This window comes from Gekko japonicus, unplaced genomic scaffold, assembly GCF_001447785.1.
Source record: "Gekko japonicus isolate JY-2015 unplaced genomic scaffold, Gekko_japonicus_V1.1 scaffold3073, whole genome shotgun sequence".
NCBI lineage: Eukaryota > Metazoa > Chordata > Lepidosauria > Squamata > Gekkonidae > Gekko > Gekko japonicus.
The window spans coordinates 90,555-110,164 of NW_015173230.1; the positions used below are offsets into that span (position 1 = coordinate 90,555).

The 19,610-nt window shown below is 49.2% G+C and overlaps 1 protein-coding gene across 4 annotated transcripts in view; it reads right to left on the minus strand.

Annotated features, from left to right (window-relative positions):
- The window catches only part of EEF1D (eukaryotic translation elongation factor 1 delta), a 42,184-nt gene extending 23,293 nt beyond the window's left edge, over positions 1-18,891 (minus strand). For all 4 annotated transcript variants that reach the window (XM_015422749.1, XM_015422748.1, XM_015422747.1 and 1 more), the window contains exons 1-2: positions 18,776-18,891; positions 3,871-3,994 (exon numbers count right to left, since the gene is read on the minus strand). In XM_015422749.1, the coding sequence (XP_015278235.1) occupies positions 3,871-3,990 (120 nt within the window). In that variant the 5' untranslated portion in view covers positions 3,991-3,994; positions 18,776-18,891. The remainder of the gene's footprint in view (positions 1-3,870; positions 3,995-18,775) is intronic.
- Between the last annotated feature and the right edge of the window lie 719 nt (positions 18,892-19,610).

The window sequence follows — 19,610 nt, forward strand, 5'->3', positions numbered from 1 at the left end:
GCGACCTCGGCCCGATCACACCCTCTCAAACTAACCTACCACACAGGATAGTTGTTAGGATAAGATGGAGGAGAGGAGAATGATAAAAGCCAGGGAACAGAGGCCCCTATGGGGGAGAAAGGAAGGGTACAAATTAAGTAGATGGAATGAATGAATGAATAGGCAGAGTTTGGGAATCATTTTCCTACTAACCAACAGCCATTGATTTTTTTTTTAACCCTGTACCTTAGAAAGCCTCAGTCTACTCCACATTGATGAGAGCCAATTGAGAGAAGAGCCATTGATTTTTTTTTAAAACCCTGTACCTTAGAAAGCCTCAGTCTAATCCACATTGATGAGAGCCAATTGAGAGAAGACGCTGGCCCTCCTACAGGGTTAACAAGTTAACAAGCTTACGGGAGACTCACTTTTATAAACCTTTTGAGTACGGTGGCACCTTTAAGACCAACAAAGTTTTATTCTGGGTATAAGCTTTCATGGTCTTAAAGGCGCCACGGGACTCAAACTTTGTTCTTGCCGCTTCAGACCAACACAGCCTACCCCCACCTGAATTTTATAAATCCGTCAGTCCCAGGAGACGAACCAGGGGAACTGAACTTTTCATTGTTCCAGCATTTTGGGAAAATGGATCATTGATTGTTTATGGATGTTTTATATATGTTTTAAACTGTATTTATGTATGCGTTTTATGCAAGCCACCCTGAGCCTGCCCTTGGCAGGGAGGGTGGGGTATAAACCGATCTAATAAATAAATAAACTCTCGAAAGGTACGTATTCTAGGTGTCACACAATACTCAGTCCCCACTATCTACCCCGGTGGGCAAGAGTGCTCTATGTCCCCCGCTGCCTGCCTCTCTCCAAGACGCTCCCTGTTCCTGCAGTCCGAAAAGGGACCCGGATCCAGCAGAAATGCCACAGAATAAGCCTGGAAGTGGTTATCCGGGCAAGAGAAAGGTGTTGCTAGAAAGACCAGCGATCCAGCTCTTGCAAATCTTCAACTACCGTCCAAGTAACCACCTCTTCAGCTTTATCAGAATTTCCCAGCACTACATATGCCCTTTTCTAAGTCGAGGGAACGGAAGGAAGCAAATGAACAGGAGTTCCATAGGAACGGAGGCATGCTTCATGCGGGAATTAGGTCTGCTGCTGCAACACCCTTCGCTGCTGCTGTTCCAACACCCTGGGTTTAACATAACTTCGAAATAAGGAACATGCCGTTCTCAGTTGTAAAGAAAGCCACACGTGCATACTGCTGTTTGTTCAGCACTAGGCTGCCAAATCTGAATGAAGCTACTTTGAGAAATGTTCTAACCTCCGTTACAGCGCCTCCTTCCTCTCTTCACAGCGGGAGCTCCCAATGTGGCTTTCGAAGCATCATTACATGACCGTTAGAACTACAGGCAGCCATGCCAGATGTTTTCTGCAGCCCTTCCATTGTAAACTAGACAATCAAGAAGGCAGCGAGTTTTTGGTGTTTCTTTGTCATTTTAAGAACATCAGGAGAGCCCTGCTAGACCAGACCAATGGTTCATCTAGTCCAGCATCCTGATTCACACAGTGGCCAACCAGTTCCTCTGGAGGAGCAACAACAGGGCACAGAGGCCCAGGCCTTCCCCTGATGTTGCCTCCTGGTTCTGAGATTCCCCTCAGTCACCATGGCTAGTAGCCATTGACAGACGTATCCTCCATGAATCTCTCTAATCCCCTTTTAAAAGCTGTTTGATCCCATGGCCAGCACTACATCCTCCGGCAGCAAATTCCACGTTTTAATAATTCTCTGTGTAAAGAAATATTTCCTTTTGTATGTCCTCTTCAAGAGCATGCAACATGCACATTATTCTATGCTCACTTATGCTCATTTATAGAGCATTAACTCCCTTAAGACTGCCTGGAACCCTGCCCCAAGAAATCGCTGCAAATGGAATATGGGAAGGGACTCAGTCGGGAACACCTGAGGAAAACATACCGCTTTGAAAACATACCAGGACAGGTCATTGTTGCACACCCTCACAAATTAAACTAGCAGACTTGTAAGGGATACGCAGGGTTTACAAGTGGAAGAAGCCAACCTGCCCAAATCTGAATAAACTGTAAAGATTGCCAACCTTTTCATACTGGACAAGAGGAAGCAGGTGTGGAGAAGGGGGACTACGTACAGATCAGACAATGTCATTTCTACAATAGCAGAGGAACTCTTCACACCCCACACTCAAAATGGACTGCAACAGAAAGTACCTTGCAATGCATCTCCTAGTGTTCTAGCGTGCTAGGTCAGAGCCTCAGAGCACTGGGAAGAGAGGGTGCTTCAAACCAGCCTTGGCCTCCATGCCCTGTTGTCAGACCTCCAGAGAAACTGGTTGGCCAGTGTGTAAGGCAGGATGCTGGACTAGATGGACCCTCACTGGTCTGATCCAGCAGGGAAAGGCCTTGGCTTCTATGCCCTGTTGCTAGATCTCCAGAGGAACTGGCTGGCCACTGTGTGAGACAGGGCGCTGAACTAGATGGACCAGTGGGCTGATCCGGCAGGGCTCTTCTTATGTTCTCATTAGGGGAAGGCCTCACCCTCTCTGCCCTGCTGTCGTCCATTTAGAGGAACTGGTTGCCCCCTGTGTGAGACAGGATGCTGGACTAGATGGACCCTCACTGGCCTGATCCAGTAGGACTTTTCTGATGTTCTCATCAGGGAAAGGCCTTGGCCTCTCAGCCTTGATGTTGGACATCAAGAGGAACTGGTTGGCCACTGCGTGAGATGGGATGATGGACTAGATGGACCCTCACTGGTCTGATCCAGCCCAGGACTCTTATGTTCTTATCAGGGAAAGGCCTCGGCCGCTCTGCCCTGTTGTTGACCCTGCAGAGGAACTGGCTGGCCACTGAGTGAGACAGGATGCTGGACTAGAAGGACCCTCACAGGTCTGACCCAGCAGGGCTCTTCTGAGGTTCTTATTGAGGGAAGGTCTCAATCTCTCTGCCCTGTTGCTGGCCCCCCAGAGGAACTGGGTGACCTCTGTGTGAGACAGGAGGCTGGACTAGAGGGACCCTCACTGGTCTGACCCAGCAGGGCTCTTTTGATGTTCTTATCAGGGGAAGGCCTCGGCCTCTCTGCCCTGTTTGTTGGCCCTTCAGAGGAACTGGCTGGCCACTGAGTGAGACAGGATGCTGGACTAGATGGACCCTCACTGGTCTGATCCAGCAGGACTCTTCTGATGTTCTCATCAGGGGAAGACCTCAGCCTCTCTTCCCTGGTGGGAGACCTCCAGAGGAACTGGCTGGCCATTGTGTGAGAAAAGATGCCGGACTAAATGGACCACTGGTCTGATTCAGCAGGGCTCTTCTTATGTTCCTATTGTCTTAACAGTCCCCCTTCTACTGTGAGATGGGGTGAGAGGGTCTGCTGCCTCTAATCCACAGGAAAAGCCCATCACCTGGCAGGAGAATGGCAGGAAGTCACCATCTTGAAGAACCCCAGGACCATATAGACACCATTGCATGAGGACTCCACTCTTGAGTATTACTTGTGCACATTCTATAAGCAGCTCAGATGCTGCCTGCCTCCGCATACCTGTTGCTGAAGAGGCACTGCTGCCTTCCTGCCCGGCCTGTTGGCTTCTCAGATGTGTCTGGCCAGCTGCTTGCAGGACTCTACGCTAGAGGGACCTCTGGCCTGATCCAGAAAGTAGCTCCCCACAGTCAGCGGAAGCTGAGCTAAGAGCATGGCTGGGAAAGCTCCAGCGTGTAAGTGAGAATAAAAATCTCTACTGCCCTTCCGCCTGCCCCAGAAGCACTCTGGCATCCCCGGGGGACTGATGCCTCCATCCTATTCCCTCCCCCCCCCCCCCCAAGACGGGGGGGGGGAGGTGGGTGCCTCACCTGCTGGCACGAAGGGCTGCAGATGGGACCGTTCATCTGTTCGTAGTGCCGCCTCTCAGCGTCGTCGTACTTGAACTTATCGAACCAGATCTTCTCGTGCATGAGGAAGTTGGCTGCCATTTTTCTGCAAAGAGGAAGAGCCCCAGTGAACGCCTGAGAATGATTCAGCCGAGGAGCCGAGACACCACCACCCCACGTTCGTCACGAATGCTGCACGCTCCTTTCCCCCCTTCAGAATACACACAGTAACCCCTCAACCCCAAACCCACAAACGGGCCTCACGGACCAGGCTGCCTGCTCTGATCTGCTTTTTTTTAACAGGACAGAGCAAACTCGAGCCTCTTTCAGCACCTCTTCTAAATCCAGTTTAACCAGTCTCGGTTAAGCACTTGAAAAATCCACACGGACCAGTCAGAACAACATGGTGAAGAGGCCAGCCTCAGCAACGTGCTGAGAAGGGACTCTTGTCCTGAGATCGCTGAACCACTGGTAGAGGGGCGGAGCACACTGTGTGGAGACAGGAAGGCAGATGCGGCCCCTCCCAGCCCCACAGCGCCCATGTCCCTTCCAAAAGGTTCTGCATAAATGGTGTGTGTGTGTGGGGGGGGGGTAAAAGCTTCCATTCTTGAGCTGGAACGCTGGCTTGCTCAGAATCGAATTCAGAACCAAGCAGTACCTCTCAGGTGTATTGGCCAGGGTCACCAGCCAGGTTGCACGTTTGGTCATCCTGAACAAACCCACTTTCCCAAAAGCAACCTAAAGAAGGAGAATCGCTAGACGTTTCCCCCGTTTGTTTTCTTCAGCTGAGAAGCACTGACATGCAACGACAGATGTGAAACAGGGGTTGGCCGTGGAATCTACTGAAGAAGGGATTAACGAGCACAGATCTATTCCGCGAATGCTTTCCCTTCATAGGTCTAGGAATGGGGGTGGGAGGCGGGACACCGCTCATAGCAGAAGGCCACGTGGGTACTTTTGGGCAGGGGGGCACAATGAAGGATCGTAGGATAAAAAGAATGGGGTGGGGAGAGGAGTGCAGAGTGCAGGGGGTTGGACTAGATGACCTGCAAGGTCCCTTCCAACTCTAATATTCTATGAAAGCCTCATAAGTGACTGCCGTGAAGTTCTGGAGCGGAGGACAAACGACATGAGGTCAGAGTGAAGGAGGAGGACAGGACTCCTGCAATAACCACCCTCCTGATGCATTCCAGCTGCATAACCCCCCTTCCGCACCATGGTGAAGAAGCCCAAGCAACACCACAGAAAAAAGGCATCTTTTATCGCTGGGCTTCTAGAAGTAACAGCCGGAAAAGTGGCACACAGGGGAGGTGGAGTCTCAGACCCTTCCCCGGTATTCTCAGGGTGCCCTCTGGCCACACACGACATAGCGGCGCTCCAAACAAACTTCCGCCAACGTTCACTCAACTAAGTGCTAGGTATCTGGCATGCTACATGGAGAACGGCACAGATGCTTTGTGCTCCATTTGCATCGGGGAAAGGCTCCTTTGGAATCAAGAAGAGTCACTGAGAGGCACGGCACTGTTACAGAAATGAAGTGACAAAATAACGGGAAGAATCCCATTTAAGCCAGAAGTTCCCAAACTTATTTGGCCTACCGCCCCCTTTTCAGAAAAAAAAAATATTACACAGCGCCCCCTGGAAATCTACCTTAAAGAAGTGGACAAAAAGATGCAGTTTGTGGATCTGCACCTGGATTGTTCCAGCCCACCTGGATCGTTCCAGCACCCCCCAGGGGGCAGTATTGCCCACTTTGGGAAACAGCGATTTAAGCACTCTAGAAATACTGACGGCTACCGACGGATTGCCGTCCATAAGGGCAATCCCTTCCCACTTCTAACCTTGGCAAGCTCTCAGATGAAAGTGCATTTCTATTATGGCCTGCTGGCCCTCAAGACCCCACCCCCAAACACACATGCTATTTACATACAGAAGCTCTTCCATCTCCATCCCAGCCCGGTTTATAACAAATAACCCCAGAACAAGCTTTTCCTACTTAGCATTAGACTCTGGTGCGCTCGAAGGCCGGGCTGCAGGCAACGCTTCCTTTGCGGACGCGGTTCCAGACATCCCCGTGTTCTCTTGCTCGCTGGCCAGTTTCAAGGCCTCTGCCGCGTAGTACGCTGCTTCAGCGTTGTCATATAGGGGCTTATTGAGCCACAGAGATTCGCTGTCCTTGTGCATGAAATACCAGGCAGATGGCATGCGAGAAACGTCTTGAGACGTGGCGATGGAGGCGGTGGAATTCCCTCTCTTCCCTGCACTCCGGCTCTTCTTGTCTTTGCGGCTCCTCTTCAGGGACTCCGGCCGCCCACGCTCCTGCAACCTCACCTTCCCAGGCGGGTGCCCGTCAAACATGTTTGCATAGAAGCTCCTCTCTGCGTCGTCGTAGATGGGTTTCTCCAGCCAGACTTCCGAAACCAGGGCCTGTAGGCCGGCCATCTGAGGTTTGCCGTTCACCGTCTGGTTCAAATCACCAGGCGCACTGGGAGAGACGAACGACGTGCTGGTGCAAACCGCAGCCTCTGTGGACTCGGCTGGTGTCGAAGGAGTAGGCAGGGCGGTCCCGTAGCCTTCGTCCGGCGTTTGCTGCTCGACGCGGTCCTTGTGGCCTTGCCAGGGCGTCGAGGGGAGGTGAAGGACCTGCGGCAGAGCCGTCCACTCGCATTTTTCAACAAACGTCTTCTCGGCATCATCAAAGTTGACCTTGTTGACCCAGATGTCCTGGATCAGGTGATGACAAGCGATCAGGCCGCCGTGGGAGCACTGCAAGACCGCCAGGTTCCTTCTCGGCGGGATGCTCCCTTGAGGCTCAACTTCGGACCAGGGCACCAAGGCAGACTGCTCGGCAGCCCGGGGCGCCTCGGAGACCGCCCACAAAAGTGCATCCGCAAGGTTCTTCCGGTAGGCGGCTTCTGCCCGATCGAAGAGAGGCTTGTCAAACCACACGCGGTCAGATAAGAGGCCTGTCAGGACGACGTCCACTCTGGGCTCCAAAGAGCCGGCTCTGGGAGAACCCTTCCTCTTCTTGTGTCTCTTGCCGCTCCCGGCTCCGCACGGCTCTCCTTTCAGCTCCTCCTCACCAGGTTCGTCTTGGCAGAAGCCGTTCACGGCCACCAGCTCCTGGCAGGCGGAGGCTGCCAGAGTCGCTTCCCGCTCGTAGTGGAGCCTCTCGGCCTCGTCGTACCTGTGCTTGTCCACCCAGACTTTTTCTGCCGGACACAGCGGCTTCCTTGTCCTCATCTTCCCAAAGGCGGCAGCGTTAAGAGACAAGCACAATGGTATAGTTGCAAGAATAAGACAGTCGCTAATGGCATGCAAGAGGACCTCGCCCTTTCAGGAGCTCAGGTTCCGCTGATGCAGCTCAATCAACGGGACATGAGATGCAGTGGGGCTTTTCTTGGATGCACTGACGACATAGAACACAGCTACACAATCTAATATTGTTTTGTTATTGTCGCATGTGAAAAACATACACACAATACAGCCTACACAATAAAAAAAAAAAGAGTTTGGCACTGAGCTGTCAGATATGGACCACCAGCAGTGTTCTCTCTAAGCTGAGTCAGTGTGAGTCAGCTCACAGATCTTTAGCCTCCGGCTCACAGATTTTGGTCTTCGCTCGGGAAGGACGGCTCCAGAGCAAACTAATTTATGCAGTAGCCAAATAGCTCACTGACAACTTTAATGCCAGTCGCTCACAAAGTAGAATTTTTGCTCACATGACTTCCACAGCTTAGAGAGAGTGTTCACCAGTAGTAAGAACAAGGGTGGGACACTGTCCTGTCTTTAGTGTCGGAAGGCAGCCATGTTGGTCTGTAGTAAACAGTGAGATTTGAGTTCTGTAGCACCTTACGGATCAACTAGGTTCTCAGGATAGAGCTTTCAAGAACTAGAGCACCGATTCAAAGGGGAACTTTGATTCCTGAGAACTCATGCCCCCCCAAAAAATCTTGTGGGTCGCAAAAGTGCTACTTGGACTCAAAGCCAGCCGTCTGCCCTTAGGAAAGCACTGTCTGCTGAAGTGTGCTTGCAGAAAACGGCAGACACCACAGCTACATTCACACAGCAAATTGGATCACAGTTCTGGGGAAAAGGGCACAGACCCAGCTTGTTGCTGGGCTCATGTGGACACCCTTGTTCCTCCCCCTTCCGTGCAATCGCACAACACGACAAAGGAACCCCAGCTAGAAACTCCCCCTGACACAAAAGCTTAGTTAGGCACGCAGGTTAAGTGGAGGTCGGCCACCTTCCCGTCTCACTTAAGATTCTAAACCTAAACTGACTTTAGGTTAGAATCTTGGATGGGAAGCAAGGGGGAAACTACAGTTAATCTGCACGCCCACGTTTGTGTAAAATGGAAAGCAGGAGCCAGTTTCTAACTAAGATCCTGTGCAAGAAAGGAAGGGGGAGACGCGCACGTAAACCTGGCAACAAGGTGGGTTTTTCAGGCACGTCTCAACCTGAACAAAGGCGCTGGCAAACAGTTTTTCCAATCAGTTTAGAACAACATGCGCCTTCTGTAAGAGGGATCCAGCGCAAATTTAGCACAGACAATTAGGATCCATCTGTGATGCTCAAGAGACGTAATATGAAATGCCTGGACCAAATCCTTTAAAATGATGGCTCTTCATTGTGTTTAGGGAAGCTGCCTTGGAAACCACTGGCCTGGCAGTTCTGTGCGGGATAAGACTTTTTAAATCTAATCCACGTGCTCATCCCAACTGCACTGAGGATTGGCACAGAGAAAGTTAAGGTACTCATGGTGTGTGCCTTACTATGTACTACTGGTCAAGTTGTCACTTCTACAATATATTGTTACTATGTACTAGTGGTCAAGTTGTCACTTCTACAATATATTGTCTTTTCTTTTCTTTTTTAAGAAGAGAAGAAGAAGAGACTGGATTTATACCCCGCCCTTCACTCGGAGTCTCAGAGCGGCTTACAAACTCCTTTCCCTCCCCTCCCCACAACAGACACCCTCTGTGAGGTGGGTGGGGCTGAGAGAACTCTGACACAAACTGCTCTTTTTCAAGGACAGCTGTGCCAGAGCTTGTGAGTCTGACCCAAGGTCACATTAGCAGGTGCAAGTGGAGGAGTGGGGAATCAAACCCAGTTCTCCCAGATTAGAGTCCGCGCACTTAACCACTACACCAAACTGAAGAAGAGGAGAAGAGATTGGACTCATACCCTGCCCTTCACTACCCGGAGGAGTCTCAGAGCGGCTTACAAACTCCTTTCCCTTCCCCTCCCCACAACAGACACCCTGTGGGGTAGGTGGGGCTGAGAGAGCTCTGACAGAAACTGCTCTTTTTTCAAGAACAGCTCTTGTCAGAACTATGGCTTGCCCAAGGAGGTCATCCAGCCAGGTGCAAGTGGAGGAGTGGGGAATCAAACCCGGTTCTCCCAGATTAGAGTCCGCGCACTTAACCACACCAAACTGGCTCTCCTAACACCAAACTGGCTCTCCTAAAAAGGGTATGTTCCCAGCACTGTTATATTCTCGGGCTATTACTAAGTCTGTACTCATAGTAAAGACATTTAATAAAGCAAATGTATGCTACTTCTAGAACTAAGTTTCAGAGGCTAGCCATGTTAGTCTAGAGTACGACAGCTAGGTTCAAGTTCAACAACGCCTGAGAGACCAACAAGATTTGCAAGGCATAAGCTTTCAAGAGTCAAATCTCCCTTCGTCAGATCTGGACCTGAAGTTAGCTGTCCTGGAACTGAATTACAAATCATCTCGAACAAGAGACATCCAAACTAGGCGCCCTCTGATTTAACAGATTTTTTTTAAGGGAAAAAATATGGACTTTATATATTCTCCCATTTATGTTCGTAAAGCTTACACTACTTACTACTGATGTCTTCAAATAGAATACTCGTTTCACAAATCTGGGAAATGTTGTTTAAGTGTTATCCGGACCCCATGTGGAAAGTGATGCCTTTCAAATGCCTAGAAAGATGTTGAAACGCTGGGACTTGTGTGGGCTGGGACACACGGGATTGTGACTGGCAAAAAAAGGCTGTGACATCACAATGGCAGCCAAGGGGTGGGTGGGGAGTCAGCCTCAGTCATTCTGAAGAGCCCCCCAAGCATACACTAAAAACGCAACGTGAGCCTGGGGGTTCCCAGCAAGCCACCTAATACAAGTCCCACATCATTCTCTCTAGCCTCCAGTTCCCACTTTTGAAATACTTTCAGTGATGCCCTTGTCCAACAAAGAGAAGCCGTCTGTCCCACACAGGACAAAAGCCACACGAGAGACACCAAAGAGAAAAGGAAATTGGGATTCTCGGGTTCCCCTCTAGGTAAACGAAGCAGCGTTTAAGGCAGAGTAAGGAAGCCACAGTTTAGGGACAGGAAGGAGGACTGGAGAAAGGAAGAAACGAGGGTGTTTCTAAAAAAAAAAGGCTGATGGGGAAATGGTTCGCAAACGGGGCCCATCCTGTTTCAAGGGTACAAAATACACAGAAAGACTATCATCTTCATAGAGCCACGGCCAAGTTATCAAACGGCATTAACAATAAAAAATTCATCGATAGTGATATAAGTTTTTTGGGGAAAGCATCCCCCTCACTGAAGTAGGTCTTGTTTAATTAGAAACAAATGGGGGGCTGGCTCTCTCAGCAGAGACATTACAGTTCTTTTTAAAAAAATCTAGGAAACCTGGCTTAGTGAAAACCACATTTTGTCCAGCAAGTACAAAAAACCCCAGCAAGGTAACCGCTATCGAGTACTTACATTTTTTAGTTCCTATGACAGCATTGAGAAGGAAGAAAAAACAGGGAAAGGTAAGAACACTTTTGTTTTTAAAGATGCATCGATTGCAGAGTTAAAAGTGCCAAGAAATTAGAAAAGCAGGTAAGACACACCTCTCCCCAACAGACCAGAAATTCCACTTTAAGAAGACAGGATCTACATGTTACAGTGTGAAGCGAGCAGAAATGAACACAGGAAGCTGCCTTACTCTGAAGGAGAGCACTGGTCCATCTAGGTCAACGTTGTCTACTCTGACCAGCTGTGACACTCCAGGGTCTCAGGCACAGAAGAGCCTTTCCCAACAACTGGAGATACTTCACCTGGAGATATCGGCAATTAAACCTGGAACTATTGCTGATTATAGCACAGGAAGTTTTTACCCCTTGAAGAAAAATGTGCTTTAACTCCAGGAGTGTAGCTCTTACCCACATTATATGATTCCACCCTGCAACATCAACGGGAGTAAAAACAGATGGCATCAATACAGGAACGGACAGTAGAGCTTCTCCAGCTTCAAGTAGCAAAAAGCTTAACCCCAAGGTTTGATAGTTGCAACTGTTGTAAATTAAACTATGTGCCAATCAGCTGAACCACATACTTCTGCAAAAAAACTTTTGGAAGTTGTCCAGCTTCCACCCAACACCATGGGCACCCATTAACTCCACCTCCTGAGCTCCATTTTAACAGAAAGTACAAGCCACAAACTTATGGGCTCTGTCAACATTCACATAAACGCCCCCCACCCTGCCCCAATTTAGAACTTAATGTCCAACCTTTTGTAGAGTGCTAGGGAACTTGAAAGTCGACACTCACTATTCTGTGACAGTTTGGTTCACTCTAATACACCGGTTAGAAGAAGAAGAGATTGCATTTATACCTCGCCCTTCACTCGGAGTCTCAGAGCGGATTACAAACACCTTTCCCTTCCCCTCCCCACAAAAGGCACCCTGTGAGGTAGATGGGGCTGAGAGAGCTCTGAGAGAACTGCCCTTTCAAGAACAGCTCTGACAGAACTATGTCTTGCCCAAGGTCACCCAGCAGCTGCGAGTGGAGGAGTGGGGAATCAAACCCAGTTCTCCCAGATTAGAGTCCGCACACTTAACCACTACACCAAACAGATTAAGATGGGTAGTCGTGTTAGTCTGTGGCAGCAGACAAGAGCAAGAGTCTAGTAGCCATTTGTGGCAGGAAATGAGATTTCATGATTCGCTGCTCACTTTTTCAGATACCTGATTAGACACGGTATTCTTTGGTACTGCATAATTAAAGGAATGCAGCAAAGGTGTACCATACTTGCCACTTTTCACATGTTTTCCTGCAATCACACAATTCCAGAATATTTTATCCTTACTGGAAAGGCTGTGATAAAAGCTTTGTTTCTTAAAGACAACTGAACCCCCAGCCTATACCAACAGCTTAGGCAGAGGGGTTTCTTAGGGACACCTCTCTCATGAGGAATTCCCCAAGAATCACAAATTAAGATAGTACCCCAACAGGGAGACGAGTAACAATGACACAAATATTTGGAACTAAATAGTTAACCTGTAATTGCAAATGTTCCTGAAACTTTCTTTGTACTCAACATTGGTAACTTCCTAAGTTGCATTTAGAAATACGAAATGCTTGCAAGTGCATGTGGAAAATGTGTGTCTGCACGTGCAGCAGAAGTATCATCGCTATGCCAAAGACCAAGGGATCCCTTCCACTGGCCTCAGAACAGATTATTACACTTAAAACCGGCACACGTGAAGTCCTGGAACTTTTCCACACAAGCCTTTCCTTATTCCCCATCCTAAGTGTGGCAAGATAATGTGACGTGACTGTGTGGATCTAAGGAAATCTGGCAAACGGGCAACAAAGATGTCAACCGGGAACATCTGATACTGATCAACGATTGGGCACGCCTGCCTTTCGGAAAGTAAGGGGAAAGGATGAAAGAGGTCCGGCACAAATATCTGGAACTAAATAGTTAGCCTGTAATTGCAAATGTTTCCTGAAACTTTCTTTGTACTCAACACTGGTAACTTCCTAAGTTGCATTTAGAAATACGAAATGCTTGCAAGTGCATGTGGAAAATGTGTGTCTGCACGTGCAGCAGAAGTATCATCGCTATGCCAAAGATCAAGGGATCCCTTCCACTGGCCCCAGAACAGATTATTACACTTAAACATGGCACGTGTGAAGTTCTGGAACTTTTCCACACAAGCCAAGCCTTTCCTTATTCCCCATCCTAAGTGTGGCAAGATAATGGGACCTGTCTGTGTGAATCTAAGGAAATCTGGCAAATGGGCAACAAAGATGTCAACCAGGAACATCTGATACTGATCAATGATTGGGCATGCCTGCCTTTTGGAAAGTAAGGGGAAAGGATGAAAGAGGTCAAGAAAAGGCAAAGGAGGGCCAGAGACATTGTGACATCACAAGCCCTACAAAGGATGGCGCAAATACAGGCCAGGGAGGGGTTCTACTTTCCATCAACAGTGGAACTCTACTGCTGGGAAGCCTGGTTGGGCAGTCCTTGCATGCGACTAGGTCTGGCCAACCTAACTCCGGGTGGGTGTAAATACGATTAGCTTAACATGCATAACTGCTGTCAACAGTTTTATTTCATACAAGGAATTCCTGCCTGGTATTCTCTATCAGTTCACTGCTGGGTAGGAACTCCATGGGCCCAGAGCCCTGCTCTGGGGTCTGATCAACCCTGGGGGTAAAATGTCAAAGGGCCACAAGTGCAATTTTGTTACCTGACATGGCTGCCAATCCATTCACACCACACAAAATACACCTGGGAATGACAGACATTCCCTTACTAACTCAAGCAGTATGTAGGTTAAGATTCAGAGGTCAGCTCCAAAACCAGTGATTATGTCATGCGTCCCCTCACCGTGGTGCTCATGGATGCCATGACACATCCCCAGTGTTATTAGAAGGTAAAGATAAAGGTTTCCCTTGCTCGAAAGCTAGTTGAATCCGACTCAAGGGGGTGGTGCTCATCTCCATTTCCAAGCCAAAGAGCCAGCGCTGTCCAAAGACGTTTCCGTGGTCATGTGGCCGGCGTGACTAAACACCAAGGCGCACGGAACGCTGTTACCTTCCCACCAAAGTGGTACCTATTTATCTACTTGCAATTTCTTGCTTTAGAACTGCTAGGTTGGCAGGAGCTGAAACTAGAGACGGGAGCTCACTCCATCATGCGGCACACTCGGGTCTCGAACTGCTGAACTACCGACCTTCCACAGACTGCAGTTCAGCATCTTAACCACTTGAGCCACCGCAACTCTTTTACTATTTATTACAGGTCTGCATAGCTTCACTCACTAACATTTTGCAGCTGGCCCCACCACCTTATGGCAGCCATTCTACGGTTGCAACCACCACCCTTTCGCAGAATTCCAAAGGTGCCTGCAGGCCCCCAAAATTTGGGGATACCAAATTATTTTATTTCTATTGATTTATATCCCACCCTCTCCTTGATGGCCTCAGGGCGGCTTCCGACAATAAAATACAATACAATTAAAACAATTTACAAAACAATTTACATTTTAAAGTACAATACAGCATCGCTTAATAAAATTCTAATAAGAACCAGATGTCTCAGTGGTTAATGATGTCAAATTTAAAGTTTTTGCTTGGAGAGCCTTAAAATTTAGGATCTCAAAGGACCCAGGCTACTGACGGAGGAACCCAATGAGGGGAGTCACCGCTGCCTCAACCAACCTTGCCCGGCGGAAGAGCTTTGTCTTGCAGGCCCTGTGGAATTGTAGTAAATCCCGCAGGGCCCTGATCTCACACGGAAGCTCATTCCACCAGGCAGGGGCCAGGGCAAGTCAGACATCCCTGGGAAGATGTTGGTTGATGTTGATGCAGAAAAGAAATGCTTTGACATCTATATGTATGCATATAACACCGGCACCTGGGATTCAGTATTCAGACAGCAAGAACCTTGCAGCGTGGTTAGGCCTATCTATAAGGAAAAATGAAGCGCTTCTTTTCTTAAGCATGCCAAGAAACCCCGCCCTCTGAAATACCACAGCAAAGAGTGTGTGAATAAGAGAGTTCACTATATGCTACATGAAAATAAAGAGTAAGATAGGGGGGAAATATAGCTGTAAAGGAAAAGAACAAACTAGAAAAACCTGCAGACAGTCCGGGTACCATATACTAGCACCCAAGATGTAAAATGGAAAAGTAAGGTATATCAGATGCTAATAACAGTGCGTAAAGGCAGAGCAGTCCCAAGCGCTCATCCTGTGATGGTCTGTTGTGTAGTTCTTTATCGCTACAGCAGATGTTGCCATTACTCAGGGTTCAAATATGGGGCAAAAATAAACCAAAGATTATTAAGAGAAACACCAAACGTAGTGGCTCTCCTCTGACGTTTGCAGAAACCGGACCGGAGAGGGTGTGTGTGAAATGGTTAGACCTCCACTGCAGAGCTAGACTTCCATACACCTGAAAGTTATACGGAGAAGCATGATAATGAAACAGAAGCTGGCCCTGAGAACTTCTCAGCCAGTCCTATTACTGCTCAAGAGGGGGAAATTACACAAGTGGTATAAGGCGCTAAAATAGAGAAAGATCACATGCATTCACGCACGAGGTTAAGAGGGAAGGGTCTTAAAAGAGAGCTAGTTATTAATTGATATATCTCATGGCCTTCTGTCTGCATCCTTATGATGATGTCACAAGAATTAGACCGCATCAAGGACAGATGTTGTAGCGGCCACTAGTTACAAGCAGAAACTCCAGGTCCAAAGTCAGCATGCATCTGCCAATCAAACACAGAGTGGAAGTGCAAAAGGCAGATGTCTGCCACTGATGCCATGCTGCAACTGTCCCCTCCCAGTTTGGTGTAGTGGCTGAGTGCGCTGACTCCAGTCTGGAAGAATTGGGTTTGATTCCCCCACTCCTCCGCTTGCACCTGCTGGATGACCTCGGGCAAGCCATAGTTCTGTCAGAGCTGTTCTTGAAAAAGAGCAGTTTCTGTCAAGAGCTCTCTCAGCCCCGCCTACCTCACAGGGTGCCTGTCGTTAGGAAGGGAAAGGAGATTGTCAGCCGCTCTGAGACTCCCTTGGGTAGTGAAGGGCGGGGTACTAATCCTATCATCATCTTCTTTCCATGGGCCAGTTATGCTTCTTGGGTTGCCATCTGCTCCCTCACTAAAGGAAGCCTGCCTGGCATCAACCAGAGCTTCTGCTCTCTTTAGTGCAGCTCCCACTTTGGGGAAAGGGTTCACTGAGGAAGTCAGACTTGGTGTGGGGGGCATGCTGTCTTTAGAAATGTTTAGTGGGCACACTACATGACCATGGGGGGGGGGGTATTTGTGAATCTCCTGAATAGTTTCACAAGCATACATATCAGAATCAGACAATCAACACACAGGTTCCTTTAGATATAAAGAAAAGAATATAAAATAGTTTCCCATAGTTACTTTGGAGTTTGAGATAGGCGTTCGCAAAATACTTGCCTTATCCAGAAGCTGTCTTGTAGCAATAGTAGGTTGGAGACTAAGGAAAGGATCTCTGGTATTAATAGTAGCTCTTCCACATTGCTTTGGAACAATGCCAGCTAATGTGGGCATGAAGTCTCTGCAGCTGCAAGGCTGTGCAGCTCCAGAGAGTCCACACACACAAAAGAGCCTTAAAGGAAAGGTGGTGGTGGTGGTTTGGTGGCTAAGCCATGTGCAGGGCTAGTTAAAGGGTAGGGGCAGGGTGCTGGGTGAAGTGCAGAGATTCAACATGTGCTCTCTGCGTTAAGTAGTGGAATTCTACAGGGGGGAGGCGCTGGCCTCCTGGTGTCCCGCCTTTTCTCTAAGACCAACCCATGGATACTTTGGATTGGTTGCAGGTGTAAAGGGGCAGGTTTTCCCTAGGGGATGGACAATGTTGTGATTCTAGATGTTAGCTTATGGTCACCACCTGGCTGGGTGTGAGGCGTGTCTTCCTGCATCTTCAAGGCATCTCCTATTGTTGTGTTGATGACCCTCTGGCTTCAGCATCTTGCCAAAGTGTTGCAAACAGGAAATTGATTCAAATGCAGATTTGTGTTTCTGCCTTTGTGACATCTCTGTCTCTCAGTAATGGAGAATATGCAGCCAGAAGTTGTCCTTTTCTCTAACAAAGAACTCACCATGTTGTCTTGCTCCCATAATCCTTTACTGACTGTAGGTGCGTGTGTCAAGCTCCATTTACATGAACACAGCAGGCAAAAGCCTGTCAGGTAAACAGACCAAGTCACAGCAGATGAGACACACACAGCCTTGCCCAAGTCCATGTGGATTTGTGAGCATAGTCCAGGGCATGTGTCCTTGTGTAAGCAAATATTTATTCACCAATAAGTTCATCTCCTAACAGGGGGGTGGACTAGATGGCCTGGAGGCTCCTTCCGACTCTAGGACTCTATGATTTAATCTGCCAGGGTACTTAATGGGGTATATCTCTCTGAGCTACCACTTGCCATTTATTTTGTTGGGTTTTAAAGTGTGCTGTTTTTAATTATGATTGGTAAGCTGCCTTCTTCACAAGGAAAGGTGGGATATAAATACGTTAGTAAACAAATAACCCATACCACAGCCTTGTGAGATAAGCCAGTATTATCCCCACATCGCAGACAGAAGGAATAACAGAGAAAGCAGGGCTTACCTAAGACTACAAAGGGGTAGACCGTGTTAGGCTGCTATAGCAAAATGAAACAAAAGTCCAGCGACACCTTAGGGAAAAGTTATTTCAATATAACTTCGGAAGAGTCCTGCTGGATCAGACCAGTGAGGGTCCATCTAGTCCAGCATCCTGTCTCACTCAGTGGCCAATGCCAACCAGTCCCCCTGGAGGGCCAACAACAGGGCACAGATGTAGCCCCCTGGCTCTGGGGATTCAGAGACACGGAGAACAAACCGGCAATCCTAAGACTAGCTGCACTGCTAATAAATAATGAAGGGAGGCTGAGAAGAGATCTGTACTGGCAGCCTTCCAGATCACAGCTCATCTCTGAACTGTGCTACATCATGGTTGCGTACCTTACAGGGCTGTTAGAAAGAACAACTCTCTGAACTGTGCTACATCATGGTTGAACTGACGTACCTTACAGGGCTGTTAGAAAGAACAAAAAGGGAGGCTGGGGGAGAAAGAGGAAAGGATGACACCACTTAGAGCTCTTTGAAGAGCGAGCCACTGCCATAAATTCATGGCTCGGCAAACTGTGAGAATGTAAGAAGAGCCGTGACAGATCAGACTGAAGGTTCACCCAGTCCGGCAGCCTGTTTCCAGCAGCAGATGCCAGAAGGAGCGCCTGCAGACCCACCCCGCAGTGGCCTGCACTCCAGCACACAACCATCCGGGGCACACTGCCTCTCAGTCGGCAGACCCCATTAAGCAAACATGGTTAACAGGCCCCTTTTAAAGCGATCTAAGCCAATGGCCTCTCTTGTGGCAGTGAGTTCCACAGGCAACTCGTGGAAAGGAACGGCTAGCTAGGTTCAACCAAGTGCTATTTTTTGCAAGGGAGTGTTTTCCTATCCATTTTCTCCACAGCTCCGTAGTCTTTTTTAAATTTTCTTACAAATCTTCATTCCTTTTTTCTTTTCACCCTTTCCCCCAACGTTGTGGTGCCCCCTTTGGCCCTGGTGCCCCTAAGCACGTGCTTAGTCTGCTTCATGGTTCATCCGCCCCCAGGAAGATACCACGCCACGGAGAGCCCACCCTCCAAAAGGAGTTATACTCTCCCGGACCGCTGCAGGATGGAGATCAGCACTCGTTCCGGGAGATCTCCCGGGCCCGCCTGGAGATTGGCACCCCCACACCATGCACTTTTTGTGCTGTTTAAAAAAACCCCGCCTCTTCCCAATCCAGAAAAGAAGGGCGGCAATGAGAAGGGACCCTAATTCCGTCCTCCCCACCCCCCAAAAAACCCCCATAAAGATTTCGCAGGCATCAATACGAGAAGCCAAAGAGAAGGCAAGCCCCCTCCCGCGGTGCATCATGGGAAGCAGGGGCTTTAACGTCGCCCCCGTTAATGTTCGCCTCACACACACACACCCGCCCCTCATTCTCCCTTTCCTTTCTCGGCGTTGCTTAACAACGTCCTGCCCAAAGGCCCAGGCCGAGCGACGAGGCGGGGACGACTCACACGGCGTCAGCAAAGGCGGTCAGTCAAGGCGCGGACCCCCGGCGAGGACGACCCCGAAGCAGCGCCTCCGCTCCGCCCGGCCTCCGCCTGAGAAAAGAGAGCGGGCACGCGCCGCGCGCGGCATTCTGGGAGAGAGCGGCCTCCAGGGACAAACCAACCCTGACTCTGGAGGGGGGGAATTAAGGACAAAAGGGCGGGAAAGAAAGGGCGCCGGCGTTCTTTTTGATTCCTCTGGGATTCCACTTATAAATATCAGGTCGTGAAAAGATACGATTTAACTGTCAGACGATTAAAAAGGCTCATTTATCTCTCATGCTCCACCCCCCGTTTTTGTAAGAATGGAACAGGCCTAGCTGAGGCTGGCAATGGGAATCGAAGAGTGCACTGGCGGCCGCGGGGGGGGGGGGGGAGAAGTTTGAGGCGGTTCTGCGGAATGGAACAACCCCAGAGGTGATGGCTGTTGCATTCCCTGTTAAAAACAACGGAGATGTGTGAAAGAAGGGATCCGTAGTGGAACGGGGGAGAAACGTAAACGACAAAACACTAACGGGTTCTTTCCTTCTCCCCTCCTCGCGTCTGTGCCGATTGGAACAGCCCGGGGGAAGGGCTCCAGAGGGAATAGAAGAGTCCAACGGGACACAGGGGAGGACGAGAGAGAAGTGGCCGGAGAGCGCATGCGCCCTGCTCTCAGGCCCGCCCCATCCGAAGGCGGCCATTCCCTTTTTTTCCCGCGCTCCCCGTTTATAACGCGCTCTCCTTGCTCTGAGCCTGGATTTATGGTGCTCTGGCTTGCAAAGAGTCTCCTGTCCCCTTGCTGCACTGGGAGGCTCACTGG